Source organism: Rhododendron vialii, chromosome 6a (assembly GCF_030253575.1).
Source record: "Rhododendron vialii isolate Sample 1 chromosome 6a, ASM3025357v1".
NCBI lineage: Eukaryota > Viridiplantae > Streptophyta > Magnoliopsida > Ericales > Ericaceae > Rhododendron > Rhododendron vialii.
The window spans coordinates 22,187,149-22,201,800 of NC_080562.1; the positions used below are offsets into that span (position 1 = coordinate 22,187,149).

Sequence of the window (14,652 nt, forward strand, 5' to 3'; positions counted from 1 at the left end):
TCTTTTTAATTGGGAAAAGAAGGTTAATACATTCATTATTAACCTAACATTAAGATATACATCTAGAGTGAGAGGGTTAAGCAAGTTTGGCTCTCATTTTGTGCCCCCTTTTTAACTTGAAGTATTCAAGTTTCAGGAAAATACCTAAGTGCCTATAAAAAGGTTCGCCTTGAGGGATTACAGTGAACACTTACCTTATGCAAGTCACACGTGGCTTGGCATACAACATACACATCACTATTACCTACAAATCTATTCTTGCCCATTAAGCGACAGAGGATGAGAACCTCTTTCTTCTTTGTTCCCATCCTTCATTAAAAATAGGGGAACCGTTTTACTATGACGAGTGTTATTTAAGACCTGAATCCATTTGGAAAAATAAAATTCTTTTTTGTATTGGTTATTCAATGTTGTTTTGAGTTTGATCTTGAATATTTTTCTTCCTTTTTTCTGTTCAGCATTGCACAAGTTATATAGTCATTTTGAGTGAAAAGGTTTGAAGCTTGTGGTGACTATAATAGCGATCCATTCAATGAACTTTTCCCAAAAGCATCATTATAATCTCAAGTGATTACCTGTTTTCGATGGCCTATGCCACTTCCTTTGTTGTAGCCTGTTGTTGCTATGATTAGATAACTTTGACTACCATTTCCTTTTATAACAACTTCAGATTTAGCTAAATTTGATGTTTTGCTTTTACAGGTCTGACAAGGTGAATGAGTGATGAAAAAAATATGTGAAGAAGCTTATTGGAGCCACAAATTCATAGAATTTAGAGCCCAGAACCATGAGAGCCAAGGAGTGAGTGATCTAGCTATCATTGCATATTTGCTTTCTTTACTCGGATCAAGTGGTCTGTCACTTACGTATTTAGGCTATGTTTAAGTCATGGATTTGTGCAAAATTTTATAGAGGGAAAAAATAGGGGGTACTTTGTTTATATTCTTTGCATAATGCTCTAATGAATTAGGGAATTAACTTTGTTTTAAGTATTTGGTTTTGGCAAGTTTGCACAAAATAGCATACCGTAAATTTAAGTAATTTGCTGGTCATGCTCTTTAGCCCCTCAATAGGGGCTTGGGGGTAAACTATTGCGATAAATTTGTATTTAGTTAATATGTAAGTTTCAGGTGCTGTTGAAATATTAGTATGAGGTGCGTGTGGTTGGAAAATACACTTTTGTTAGATGTTAAAGTTGTCCTTCACACTTTTGTGTCGGGATTTCCAAAGTTAGGTGAGCTTACTTAGTTATCATTTTGTGGTCTATGTTTTTTTTGTAGGTTTTCGGGTATTAAATTCCTAACAGATCTATCAAACGTAAAGCAAAATAAGGGGAATATTGGAGATCTCTGAAACGGATATAGGAAAATAAACCAAATGTGAAGACCTAATTGCATCTGGATTCTCAATCGTTTTGTGTCACGAGGTCCTGCACCTGCGTCTGCACTTTACTCCATGGGTTGAAAGCGGCCATGGCAGTGAGTTAGTCTTCTTCTCCGGCTAGGAGGCTGTCCGTGGCACTGATGAAGGGTTTTCGTGAGTTGTGTCGGTGAGATTCTCAGTTGTCTGAGCGGTCGCTACAAGAAAACATGTAATTGGTGATGGAAAATTTTCGTCGTCGAAGGGTTAGATTTAACGAAAAAAATTCCTTGCCCAAATTCGTTGGCAAAGGTTGGTCGCAAAAGAGCTCGGAGACGAAAAAATAAATTTGTCACCGATTATTCCTTTTGGCGACAAAAAAATTCGTCACCAAAAGTTGACCATTGGCATCATCGCAAATTGGCTTTTGTCGCAAATTCCATTTTTTGTATGGAAAAAAATCAACTTCTTGCACGTCTTGGATTTCGAACCTGGGCGTTTCAACTAACCACACACATGTATGCACGAATTTGACCAACTGCACTAGACATACTTTTCAAAATATATTGGGAATATCTAATATATAACATATATGTTCAATATTTATTTTTAGTATTTTTTTTATTTCGTTACTTTCAAATGGGATAACTAAGAGGAGATCTATTATTCTTTTATTTGTTATGTTTTTAATGAACTTTAAAAGATAAAATTTATTTATTAAACCTCATTATCTTTCTGGTACAAAATTAGTATTGGTTCTCATACACGTTAGGAAAAAAAATACACACAATAAACAAAAAAAATTAACACGTGTACTTCCACAGCTAGGCCACATTCTCAATTGCCCTCCAATCAGTGGCGGATTCAGAAATTTTGGACAGAGGGGTCATCTTTTGAACATGAACTTAATAAAAATAATCCAATATGTAGAGAACATGCGTTCAAAATAAATAATGAGAATAAAAATGAATGTAACATTGTTTTTACATTTGAAGAAATTAAATAGGCATCCTATTTTAAAGACTTCTTTAGGTGTCCATCCTAATGGTTTTAAATATTTATGTTCCCATCCTCAAAATGCTTTGTTGTCCCATTATAACCCTAGTTTTATATTTAATATAGATATTGTGTATTAATATTTTGAATATGATATATATTTAGGGAGGAGGACGTTTCCAGTTCTCCATAATTATAGGGATGTTTCCATATCAAAACAACACAAACAAATTATGTTCCTATTATATCTCCAATAAACAAGCAAGAACATACCTCTTCCCCGCACAAAAACTTTACTCTGTCATTCCCAAAACTGATGATCTCTTACAGAATCAAACTAGATAGCAAAACGAGATAAGGAATTAAGAGGAAAAACGCTGAAGGGGGCACCATGGCTGGGTGCCTGATTTCCGAGCACACCAATGCCAGTTAGCAGTTGGCTTCTCATCGACGGCAAGGAATTAAGAGGAAAAAGAGCAAATAAGCCACTACTTTTTGTGATGATTTTGGTGCATGTGTTTCAATTTCTTCAAATTTTGTCATGATTTCTGTTTATTGTAGTTTTGTCGGGACGATTTTACGATACGTGTTTATGATTTTTTTATTTTATTTTATGTTTTATGATGATTTCACAAATTTTGTCATAATTTCGGTATGTATATTTCGGTTTCTCCGAATTTTGTCATTATTTCGGTTTAATGTAGTTTCATCGGCACAATTTTACAATACGTGTTCATGATTTTTTATGTTTTATGATGATTTCACAAATTTTGTCATGATTTCGGTATGTGTGTTTCGGTTTCTTCGAATTTTGTCATCATTTCGATTTAATGTAATTTTGACAGCACAATTTTACGATACATTTTTCGATCAGAGATGGCCAAACGAACGGGATGGGGGGTTTTCGTCTAGGGTTTCCTTCACTCTACCGGAACGGGATGCACCTGCCGATGAGCTGGCCGAATGAACTGGACCGACTGTCCTTTCTTCCGATTCCCCTTACTTCTTTTTCTACCGTCTTTTTCCTTCCATAGTCCTCCTATTTCTTTGCTTTTTGAACTTTGAGTTATATACGGATTGGAAAGCGTGGAGTAATTGGGGATGGGATGATGGGACCTATGCAAACAAAGTTATATATATGGATAATAATTATGTACAACTAATCCTAATCAAAATAGGACTTCCCCCAACAAGTTTTTTCTGTTAGTTAAGAGATATTAACGTTTATTTAGTGAATTTTTTTGGTAAATCAAATATTAAGGGTGGGTATAATTTTTAAATTTTAGGATGACAACATAAGTTTTTAAACCCTTCAAAATTAGGACTAAGTATATACACAGGAGAGGACTCCTATTTAAGTACCCCAACCAACTATTTAAGTCTAGAATGAACATGGTCTTAAATGGTCGAAGGCACCAACGAGTTTTGAACTCGCGACCGGGTAGGTAGGAGACCAGACGCCTTTGATCTACACGTCAATCCTGCGTTATTTTGGGTAGTTATATATATATACTTTCTGTTTTGATTTAAAAAAAAAATAGGGTTCTTCCGCCGGCGCTATTTTGTCGCCGTCTACCCGTCTAGGCCCTGTGCGTATCTAACCATACCGGTCAGGTCTTGTTCTTAGTGATCTTCCCAAAATACCCCCGTTCATTGTCGGTGGCGAGGATGGATCTGGACGGGAATGCGATCTAGTGCGAGAAGCTGATGGCGGAGATCGACGAAGCCCAGTCGTCAGATAGATACGAATAGCGGCACCGCTGCGGGCGAGGAATTCACGGTGGGATGCATCCTTTCAAAATCACGTGAACTTCTGAGGGAAATAGAATGGAGTAGATCTAATGAGGAGGAACCTGGTAAAGCAAGGTAAAGTTGAATTATTGCGATCAACTTTTTGGATGATGAATGGTTTTGAGGTTTTTTTTGTCTGGTTTATCTTACTATCTTTCAATCTGCAGTCAAATTTGTCGAGTGGAAGGCCGGGGGGTGTTATTGACGAAAAAATAATTCACACTCCTTTTTGTTTTTTTGATGGTGTAAATTCTTGAATTATTAAGGTGTGAATTCTTATGGGTATGAATAATACAAATGAGGTATGAATCATGCAAAAGGGTGTGAATTTACAGCTTCAAAAATTCATGCCAAGAATTCACATCTCCAAGAATTCTATAAAAAAGCAAAATAAATTTTTTGCAAAAGGGTAAAATTATAAAACATATTTTAAAAGGGTCCGGATAGAATATGACTTACAAAAGAGGGTCTGCATGGAACCCAAACAAAAAAATAGGACCGGCCATGAATGTCCCGCAAAAAAAATCTCGATAATTTTAAGAGGGTCACGTGACTCACCTGTGTCTTAACTGAATCTAGGGCTGCAAACGAACCGAGCCGTTCGCAGCTCGGCTCGTTAGTGGCTCATTCAAGCTCAGCTTGGAAGTTAAACGAATGAGCTCGAGCCGATTTTTTCAGCTCGTTTTGTAAACGAGCCGAGCTTGAGCTAGGATAAGCTCGGTTCGAGTCGGCTCGTGAGCTGAGGTATATATACTTAAGTTTAGGATTTTTATTATTATTTCATAATTTGTTTTTTCCGTTTTCACTTTCTAGTCAACCAAGGGAAGCAAGAGCACACTCACATCAGTACACCCCCGCTCCATACGAAAATGAAAGATATATACCATCACAATCAAAATATTTTTGGTTGTATTAGGTCTATGCGAGGATGTTTTTCCATTTTTCGTTGGTTCGTTAAGGCTCGTGAACAAGCTCGAGCTCGAGTCAAGCCAAGGCATGCTCGGCTCAAGCTTGACTCGTTAAGTTTTCACTGAGCTCGAGTTCGAGCTCGTGCGTGTTTGTTAAAAACTTAATAAACAAGTATGAACACCGTAAAGCTCGGCTCGTTTGCAGTCTTAACTGAATCCACTCTTGCCCCCAATGTACTTGTAATTACCAAAATAGAAGCAAGCGAATGGACGTAATTACCCTTAGCCTCTAGCCTTGTTGCTGTCCAATAGAGGGACAAAATTGTCCAAAATGACCAAAATTGGCTAGCTATTGAATTGGCCAAAGTGTTTCTTCTTTAAAACGTGAAGGAGATCGATGAGATTCTGTAGAAAAAATGTACTTTTGAGGGTTGTTGAACATTTTTGTTTAATTTTTCTTTTACTCTTTTGGTTCATATTCAATGGTGAAATTATGCTGTGTTTGGATTTGGATTTAAATTTTTTTTTGAAAAATAGTAGAGATAATAAGTGGAGAGAGAAATGTTGAAAGTATAAAAAATCTAGGAGGTATTTTTAAAAAAAATACTTTTTGAAAAGCAAAGAGAACATAAATGACTAAAAACATTCATGATTTTCTACTAAAAAGGCCCATTAAAGTAATAAAGAAGCGCTTATTATATATTTTTGAAGTTTTTCGATAATGCATTCAACATCAAGCGGAAAAAAATAAAAAATGACAAATATTGAGATTATTTTTTAATAGAAAAGATGAGAACATTTATTAAAACTAAAAATAGTGACCAAAAATTCTTATACTTTTTGACACAATTTTATTATAAACTCAGGAAATTGTATTTGACCTTAGAATTTGAATTTCAATTCAATTTCTACCGTTGATGGTGTTGGTTTTCTTGCTCTACACGATAGCATTCTCCAGCTTGCAAATTGAATTTAATAAATTCTATTCACACCCCCTTCTCTCAGACTCTCAAACTACTCTCCCCTCCCTCTCTGTCTCTCGCTCTCTACTCTCCCCTCCCCTCCCTCTCTCTCTCTCAATATGGTTTCCACCTCCACCGTCGAACCCAGCCACCCCAAAACCCTGATCACATCCTCATTATCTCACATTATCCACAACCCAAAACTTCTCACTCCAAAACCCTCACCGCCCCCATGCCTCCTCGAAACCCACTGTTCGAGCGGCCCTCAACGGTAACCCGTCGTCGTAGAGGAGTATTACCGCCCTCAAGAAGTCTGTCGGCTTCGATCGTCCGCAAGAAATTGTCGTTGCGTGATCAGTTCGACGAGCTGTCGCCTGTGTCCAACCGTGACGCTTGAAAAATAGAAGCGAAAGTCAATCGGACGAGTTCGTGCGCTTTAGAGGGCTCTCGAAGGACTCATATTCATCAGCAAAATGACGGAAAAGGCCTTCCTAGATTGAGGGCAATCGGCCGAGTTCGTCGATCAGAAAATTCCAGTGGAGAGAGAGAGAGAGAGAGAGAGAGAGAGAGAGAGAGAGAGAGAGAGAGAGAGAGAGAGAGGGGCGTGAATGGAGGATCCCTATTGGAGATACGGTGCTTCTGCAGACAGAGGTTCTCATTCTTTTGCCCTAACCCTAACTCTTTCTTCGTTTCTCCTATCTCCCGCACGAATTTTGATACTCGAAAATATTTCAATGTCACGTCTGATTCAGACAGAGCTTAACAACGACTCTATATTCTGGTTCATCGTTTGTTCGTTCACGGTTTGTAGGCCCGTTTGAACTCGGACCAGGAAATGTTTACTTTATTCCAGTGGTGTATATAGTGTTACGTGGACAAGAAGTGGTGATATTTTGAAGAACTTGTAGAAATTTTTACTTAGGTTACTTTTGAAGGCTGGGGGGGGGGGACTGCGGCTCCTGCTTGCCGTCACCTCAGTCCGCCCTGCGATTGCATATGCGACTGAAATTTGTTTTTGTGATGAATGTGTGGCTTTAATTATTACCAATTCAGTACTTAAAATTGAACATATTGAATGATAAGTGATTAAGTTTGATCTTACTATTTGCTTATGTTTTTCTTTTGTGTTTCGCGGCAAAGGTGAACGAGAGCTATATATCTGTCCATTTATTGTACATATATGTTCACCCCTTCCCTTTTTGCCTTTTGTTTTGATTATAGCATACCACTATCGAGCGAGGCAGCGATAGTGGTGCCATCAAGGTACCGGCAGCCGTCGCCGAGCACGAGGAGGCTGTCGACTTCGCCAGGGAGGAGGTTGTTGGGTGGGAATAGGGTTTTGCCGGCGAGGTTGGATTCGGCTAGTAAGAAGAAGATGGCGAGCATAGCTGCTGTGAGTTGAAGGTTTCGGAGGAGGCACTTGTGGGGTCGGGGAAGGGGAATAGGAAGAGTTGGGATGAGTTACCGGTGGAGTTGGTCGCGTCCTCTCTTGAGGTGAAAGAGAAGGATTCTTCCAAGAACAAGCCGAATTTGCAAGCTATTTTGTGAACTCAGGTAATTTGATCCTATTTTGTGAGTTTTTTGATCAGCATTTGTTATTCGCCTGTGATGTTTTAATTGTACTACTTGAGATATAAGATATTTTGAGAGAAGGGTTTAGTTTTGTAGCACTGTAATAGTTTTGAGAACAGATGAGGAGGACATAAATTAGTCCCCTGTACTCTACTAGAATGTTATTCTGCAATTTCTTCCAAACACCCAGAACCCCAAAACAGAAACATCCCAAATTTGAAAATCCGGCTCCTAAACACCCCCTTAGTCCACCATATATGGGGCTATGTAACACCATGGGAGGAGGTGGCATTAGCTAGTCCCCTCCTCTCGGGATTATCTACCTCGTACAATAGTCAGAAACAATTATTCTCCCTTTATCTCACTATAACCAAACATACTATAACTGATCAACTGGTACATATGATTTCATTTATTATTCTATGGACCCCACATGTTCTCTTCTAAATTCATAATTCATGTTTTCCAATCCTCCCCTAAATAATAGTCTTATTATTCTTGTGGTGTGTGTTACATGGACCAGGGACAGGTGTCGGGCTGCCGGGCACGGTAACATGTCTAAGCATTTGATTCATCTCAATCATGTTTCCATGTACATCAAATACATGCCAAACTCTCCATAATTGTTTATCTTCTTAGTTTTATGTTATGAAAGACGAAATAAAGCATTTCACACGTACTTGGTGCATGAATGTCTGATGCATGTACCGGTAGGTATCCTGTACCCGTAGCAAAGTGTTGAGATGCAGGCACATGATGCGGATAGGAGTCCATGTGAAATAGGTTGGGATTTGCAATAGTATGCTTTATTGTTCTAGTCGATGTAATTTCTCATTAAAGTCAAAGTCCTTCGATTCATTGCTAATATTTGGGTTTTGCTATTTGTTCTGATGACATGCTGCCATGCTGGCTTAATGAGAACTTTTGATTTGCATCTCAACTCAAAGTTGCCTTTTTGCTTTTATTGTACAGGCTATTTATTATCTTGAAAAGGTGGACTCTGTTTTTGTGGCAGCTCACACATCTGCTGGGAAGACAGGTGTTGCAAAGTATGCATTTGCTTTGGCATCAAAAGTTTGAGTTCTCTGTCTATATTGTCACCATTTGGTCATGTCTTTCTGTCTTCATGTGAAGCCTCTGAAGCATACTCATTTCTGATTTCCCGAATTAAATGGTCTCCATATGCCAGTTACTTTGTATTCAAGCCTGTTGTTTATTGTTATGGTGCTTTTGTGCTGAGACTTTGAAAGTAATACTTATGTCTGCAGCACTGTACGAGAGCTGTGTATACTGCTCCGATCAAAACCATTAGCAACCAAAAATACAGGGATTTTTGTGGGAAAGTTGACGTGGCCTTCTCACTGGGGATGTAAGCTTGAGGCTAGAGGCTTCTTGTCTCATCATGACCACTGAGATACTGCAGCCAATGCTTTATAGGGGTGCTGACTTCATACGCGACATTGAATGGGTAAAGGGGTTCCTTTTCTTTTGGATTATTATTGCCCTTACTGTTGGTTTCCTTCTTTTATTACCTTTACAGCTCTTATTTTCCTTGTTAGGGATTTCTAAGATATTTTTGGTTACTTTTCCATGCATGGCAGGTTATATTTGATGAAGTGCATTATGTTAATGATGTGGAAAGGGGTGTTGTTTGGGAAGAAGTTACTATCATGCTTCCAAGGCATATCCACGGTAAGTGCTTATTGATGTGTCTTTTATACTACATATAAAAGCACGGAGGAAGCAGCTGGTGGTCGCTTTTGTCCTATCTCCCCACAACCCACTTCACACATGAAATTCCCAAATTGGCCACTAGAAACGTGGCTTTCAATGGTCAATGCAAATGATGGGGATGGAAATCGTAACCGACATTCAATCAGCTGTGTGACTTTTTATCTACAACTTCACGCAGATGTGGGATTGCATCCTACCTTCTAATAATTGCTTATGAATACTTGTTGATCTTGCCTTTTCAATGTACGACTAACATATCCATATCTCTCTCTGTGTTTTTGTTGGAAAGTTTATTATTCTAATAAAACACTACTTGATTTTGATTTTTGAGTATTAGGGATTCATTTTCCTAATTGTATTCAAACGCGAACACCAGGTTGCATATAAGAATCATGTTTTTAAATAGTGGAACCTACTATACAAAAAGGATCACACAAGAGGTGAAGTCATTTGGTGAACTGTTTGGGGGTTATAAAGCAGCCCGTAAAGTATCAACTGGAGTCAATCAACTGAGTAGTTTTTTGGTTCCTTTTGTCTGTTATTTTGCCAGGAGATAAGACTAGGATGGGCATGTTTGATTTGATTAGCAATCTATTTAGTAATGCCCTTGTATAAGGTATCAATAGAATATTGTCAGAAATTGATATGCCCTTGACAAACGCAGCCTGAGCTTTATTGATAATGTGAGGCAAAACTGGTTGTAATCTGGTAGCTAGGATCTTAGTAATAGTCTTGTATAAAACGTTGCAACAAGCAATAGGATGATAGTCCTTCATGGTAAGAGGACAACTGGTTTTAGGGATCAAAGTTAGAGGTGTGGCATTCACATCCCTTAACAAAGAACCAGTTTGAAAGAAATAGAGAACAGCATCAATAACCTCTTGGCCAACAACTTACCAATTTTTCTGAAAGAAACTGGCACTATAACCATCAGGACCCGGGGATTTCTCACCATTAATTGCAAATATAGCCACTCTGATTTCCTCTGAAGTAACAGGAGGAGTAAGAGCTGAATGGAAGCAATGAGGTACTGTGTTGGTAAAACTGAAACCCTCCCTGGAGGGTCGTTTCTGATAGAACTTTGTGCCAAGCATCATCTTGTAGAATTGCAGAATTTCCCCTTTAACAGCCTGAGGTTCCTCCAAACGATTACCTTGCTCATCACTGATTGACAGAATTTTATTCCTCATCCTATGACTAGCTACCTTCTTATGAAAGAAACGAGTATTATTTATCCCCCAGCTCCAGCCACTTAATTCTGGATTTCTGCTTACTCCAAGCTTCTTCAGCAGCACTAAGATCATTAAAATTCAGCAGACAAAGCTTTTCGTAGTCCAGCAAGATGGGATCACTAGAAGAGTGAGCACGACGACTTTGAACACTAAGAAGCTCCTCCCTAGCAACCATCACCCTATTTTGAATATCAATATAGAATTCCTTATTGAATTCCCTTAGACAAGGCTTTAGTCTTCGCATCTTATTATACAGGAGCAGCATAGGATTATCACCATTTTCCACAGGATTACACCATGACAAAGTAAGAAGAGAGGAGAAGTTCTTATGGTTCATCCAAAAATTAAAAAATTTAAATGGTTTTTTCCCTCCCTTATAAGGAAAAAGAGAAACCACTAGTGGGCTGTGATCAGAAACACCTGGAGTAAGAACTGCAGCTTCAGTCTCCTTAAACAAATTCTGCCATTGATTATTAACTAGAGCTCTGTCCAATCGACTGCAACAATGATCTTGACCACTCCTTTTATTTGACCAAGTAAACCAAGAGCCTTTTGTATTCAGATCTTCCATACCAATATCTTCCAAGCATTTATTAAACTCCCCACCAGCATTTACGTCAAAATGAGTAGGATCTGACTTCTCATTCTGCCATCTAACTATATTAAAATCGCCCATAAGGATCCAAGGTAGAGACCCCATACATCCATACTCAGCTTGGGATAAACAGGGGACTTTGGTGAATGTTTCTCTACTACTGATCAGATGATTACTCTTTCTGTTGAAATGGAATCGATTACTCTTTACCTAAGACCTTGTGTGCGAAGATGAGAAAAACCCGCTAGGCGATTTGGGTGCTCTCCTTTTCGTCTCGATTCTTGCTTGATTCTTCTCGCATTTTCTCTGGCTGGGCCAGCTCTGCGCATGGAGGTTAGTTCGTTCTCCTTTCCGTCTTTGCAAGAGGTGTTTCCTAGTTGTAGTTCTCCGTTGGCTGCTGCTAGGGTTTCTGATTCTGTTCCTGTGGAAGTTCTTCCTTCGGTTAATTCGATTGGGGGTTTGGGTGTTTCTGAGAAGTCTGCTCCGATTGGATTGACAGAATTCTCTATGGATCCTACTATTGCTGATAAAATTGTGTCTAATGAGTTGTATGAATTGCTTGATGAGTCGAATAAGGGTCGATTTGCGCATTTACAAATTGCTGATTCTGATGATTCCTATTTGAAACAGATTAAGGTTTTGTCTTCTAAATCCTTTTGTTACGTTCTCAAGTGGAAAATAAAATGGTTGAGAAATCTGGTGGTTCTGGAAATAGTAATAATTCTAGGGTTCCTGCTATTGGTTTGACTGCTGGGGTGTCTTGGAGAGATACTGTTGCTCCTCCTAGTGAGGAGAGTCCTCGTATGCGGCTAGAGTTTTTTCCCCCTGTAATTGATGGTGATAAAGTTAGGGTTTCTACTCCAAATCAGGTTGAAGAGTTGGGGATGGAGAAATGGCAGGATTGTGTGGTGGGGCACTTTGTGGACAAGAAGTTGCCTTACATGACTGTTAGATCTATTGCATTCAACAAATGGGCTAAATTTGGTTTGTCTGATGTGCTATCCAATGACAAGGGTTTTTATTTTTATTTTTTCCAGTTTGGGGTATCTGGGGCTTATAGACAGATTGTGGAGGCTGGCCCGTGGCACTTTGGTGGTAGATTGATGGTGTTGCAACAATGGAGTCCTGATTTAGAGTTTGAAAAGGAGGGTTTGAATAGATTTCTCATTTGGGTACAGCTTTATGATGTTCCTTTGCAGTTGTGAACTGCTCCGGGCCTTAGCTAGTTCTGTGGGTAGGCCCTAATATGCTGATGGTGTGACAAGTCTGGTAAACGTATTGGCTACACTAAGATTTGTGTGGAAGTGACTGTTGATTCTCCTTTGCCTCACTCTGTTGAGGTGACTCTAGCCTCTAGTAGATCAGTTACTGTTGGTATCAAGTATCCCTGGCGACATGTTAAGTGTCAGAGCTGCAAAGTGTTTGGTCATTCTGACTGTTCTCGGCAGGTGACTGGTGAAGCCGGGTCGTTAATATGGCTGGGCTAGGCAAGGTTTGGGTTGTGAAAACTGGAAAAGATGTGGCTACAATGGATTTGTCAATAGCTTCTGATGTTGTCATTTCTGAAGCGGCTGTTGGGACTTCTACTCCTTCAGCTGTGGTTCAAGAAAGTGCTGATTGTACTGATGTGGTTATAGGGAAGGGTGATATTATGGCTAAAAGGACTCCAGGGTCTGGCTCTTTGAGAGCAGGTTCTGTTACGACTGGTACTCGTAAAGTCTTGGTTGCTGGTGTCTCTCCAAAGTCTAATATGTTTGCTGCTCTTTCAGATTGGGGTGGGGGGGCGGTGTGTGTGAAGGTTGCAGGAGATGCTGTTAGCAATGAGGTTAGCTCTTCTTCCTTATCTCCTATTCACTGTAATATGAAAGGGGGTGCTCCTCCTGTGTTTGAAATTAGTATGGCAGCTCAGGATTCTTATGAATTCTTATCTAATGATCTTGGAGTGGGTATGACTGACCCTGATGCTGTTATGATGGCTCTGGATTCTGTAGGGTTGAGTAAGCCTAAAGGGCGTAGTAAGGCTCCTGGGGTTGGGAAGGGTGGAAAGAAAACTAAAAAGTGATGATTAAGTTTGCTTCTTGGAATATTAGGGGCTTAAATAGCCCCATTAAGCAAGTAGAAATAAGAAAATTCATTCATACTAATAAGTTGTCGTTGATTGGAATCATTGAAACCAAAGTTAGACAGGAGTTTCTTGTCTGCATTTGTTCTTGTTTACAGCTGCTTGCTTTAACTGAAAGAATCTAACTTGTTGACTGAGGGGGTGTTTGGAAACCTACTTTTTGGCTTTTCATTTTTAACTTTTTGGCTTTTTGACTTTTTAAATTATGGTCAAAATGTATTTTAGAGATTGAAAGAGTGTTTGGGAGATATGTGCAGAATGTATTTTGGAACAGTAGTAGTGTTTGGTAGATGAATGATGAAAATGAATTATGGATTATTTTTTACGAAATTGCCCTTGACCTTTATTATTGTTTTAAAAAGTGTACAAATTTTGTTTTCTTTTTGCCTTTGGCTGTTTCTACTGTGTTAAAATAAAACAAACCACAGTTAAATACACCCATTTTTTTTTTCGTTTTAAGAAAACAGAGACCAGTTCGGAAACAAAGCATCACAAATCTCAGTGAACACCTCAACGATAACCCTATGATGGTGATGAGAATTCACAGACAGAAAAGTCTCCAACAAATCCTCCAGATCCCTCTGTTCAAAAAAAAAAAAAAATTCCTCCAGATCCCTAGCATCGAAAATCTGCTTCTCCACAATCATCTCCACCATGGAAGTCGTGAAATCAGCGTACGAGTCACTCGATTGCTTCTCCACCACAAAGCAACCGTCCTTCACTTTTCCGTCGACGACCACGTCACTTTTCCGTCGACGACCACGACCCTTCTCCGAGTTTCTTCTCTTCTTTCGTTTCTCCTCTCTCTCTCTCTGGTGTGAAGTGTGAACAGGTGATGAAGAAATAAGTGGATAAGAGGAAGGGGCAAAACTGGTAAATGAAAGGGAGGTAAGTGGATTTGGTAATTGACCACAAAATGGAAAAATGTAAAAATGTGAAAAACACCTCCTGGCTTGATTCTGGGTTTTTGCTCCAAAACTGAAAAACAAAGAATCCATTCTCCAAGAATCCATTCTCATAATGCAATGCCAAACACCCAAAATAGAAAAATGCAAATGCAAAAATGGGAAAATGGGGTTCCCAAACACCCCCTGAGTGAGCTTTAAGTCTTTAGTATCTAGCTCTTACATGTAAGCAGGTGTAACTTTGACTTTATTATAGGCAACCTTACGAATTGCAGCTATGGCTAGAACAAATGAGTTTCAGCAAAATACTATATTTCTTGGTCTTAGAAAGACTTGATAATACTTGTTATTGCTTGACATTTCCTATTTCCCCTTTGGGAAACCAACTCGTTTCTTTTCATAATGGAAAAGTTTGGTGCTTTATGTTGTTACATTGCCCCATCATATAGTTGTGAAAAAAGCGCCCATGCTCAAGG

General features: G+C 39.0%; 1 protein-coding gene and 1 long non-coding RNA gene across 3 annotated transcripts; one reads left to right on the forward strand and one right to left on the reverse strand.

The window, feature by feature from the left end:
* Positions 1-6,222: 6,222 nt before the first annotated feature.
* Positions 6,223-9,412, forward strand: LOC131328790 (uncharacterized). 2 transcript variants are annotated; one of them, XR_009200510.1, is made up of 7 exons: positions 6,223-6,552; positions 6,587-6,667; positions 7,238-7,420; positions 7,466-7,570; positions 8,561-8,662; positions 8,857-9,056; positions 9,190-9,412. It is a non-coding gene; the product is annotated as an uncharacterized LOC131328790 (long non-coding RNA). The 2 variants fall into 2 exon arrangements; XR_009200509.1 differs by having other exon boundaries at positions 6,226-6,552; positions 8,561-8,637; positions 9,190-9,410.
* Positions 9,413-10,549: 1,137 nt separating this feature from the next.
* On the reverse strand, positions 10,550-11,230 carry LOC131328490 (uncharacterized). The gene has a single exon (XM_058361432.1). The coding sequence runs from the start codon at positions 11,228-11,230 to the stop codon at positions 10,550-10,552; it is 681 nt and encodes a 226-aa protein (XP_058217415.1).
* Positions 11,231-14,652: the final 3,422 nt, after the last annotated feature.

Excerpts from the sequence above, each read along its gene's own strand:
- LOC131328490 (XM_058361432.1), bottom strand. The coding sequence starts at position 11,230 with ATGGGCGATTTTAATATAGTTAGATGGCAGAATGAGAAGTCAGATCCT.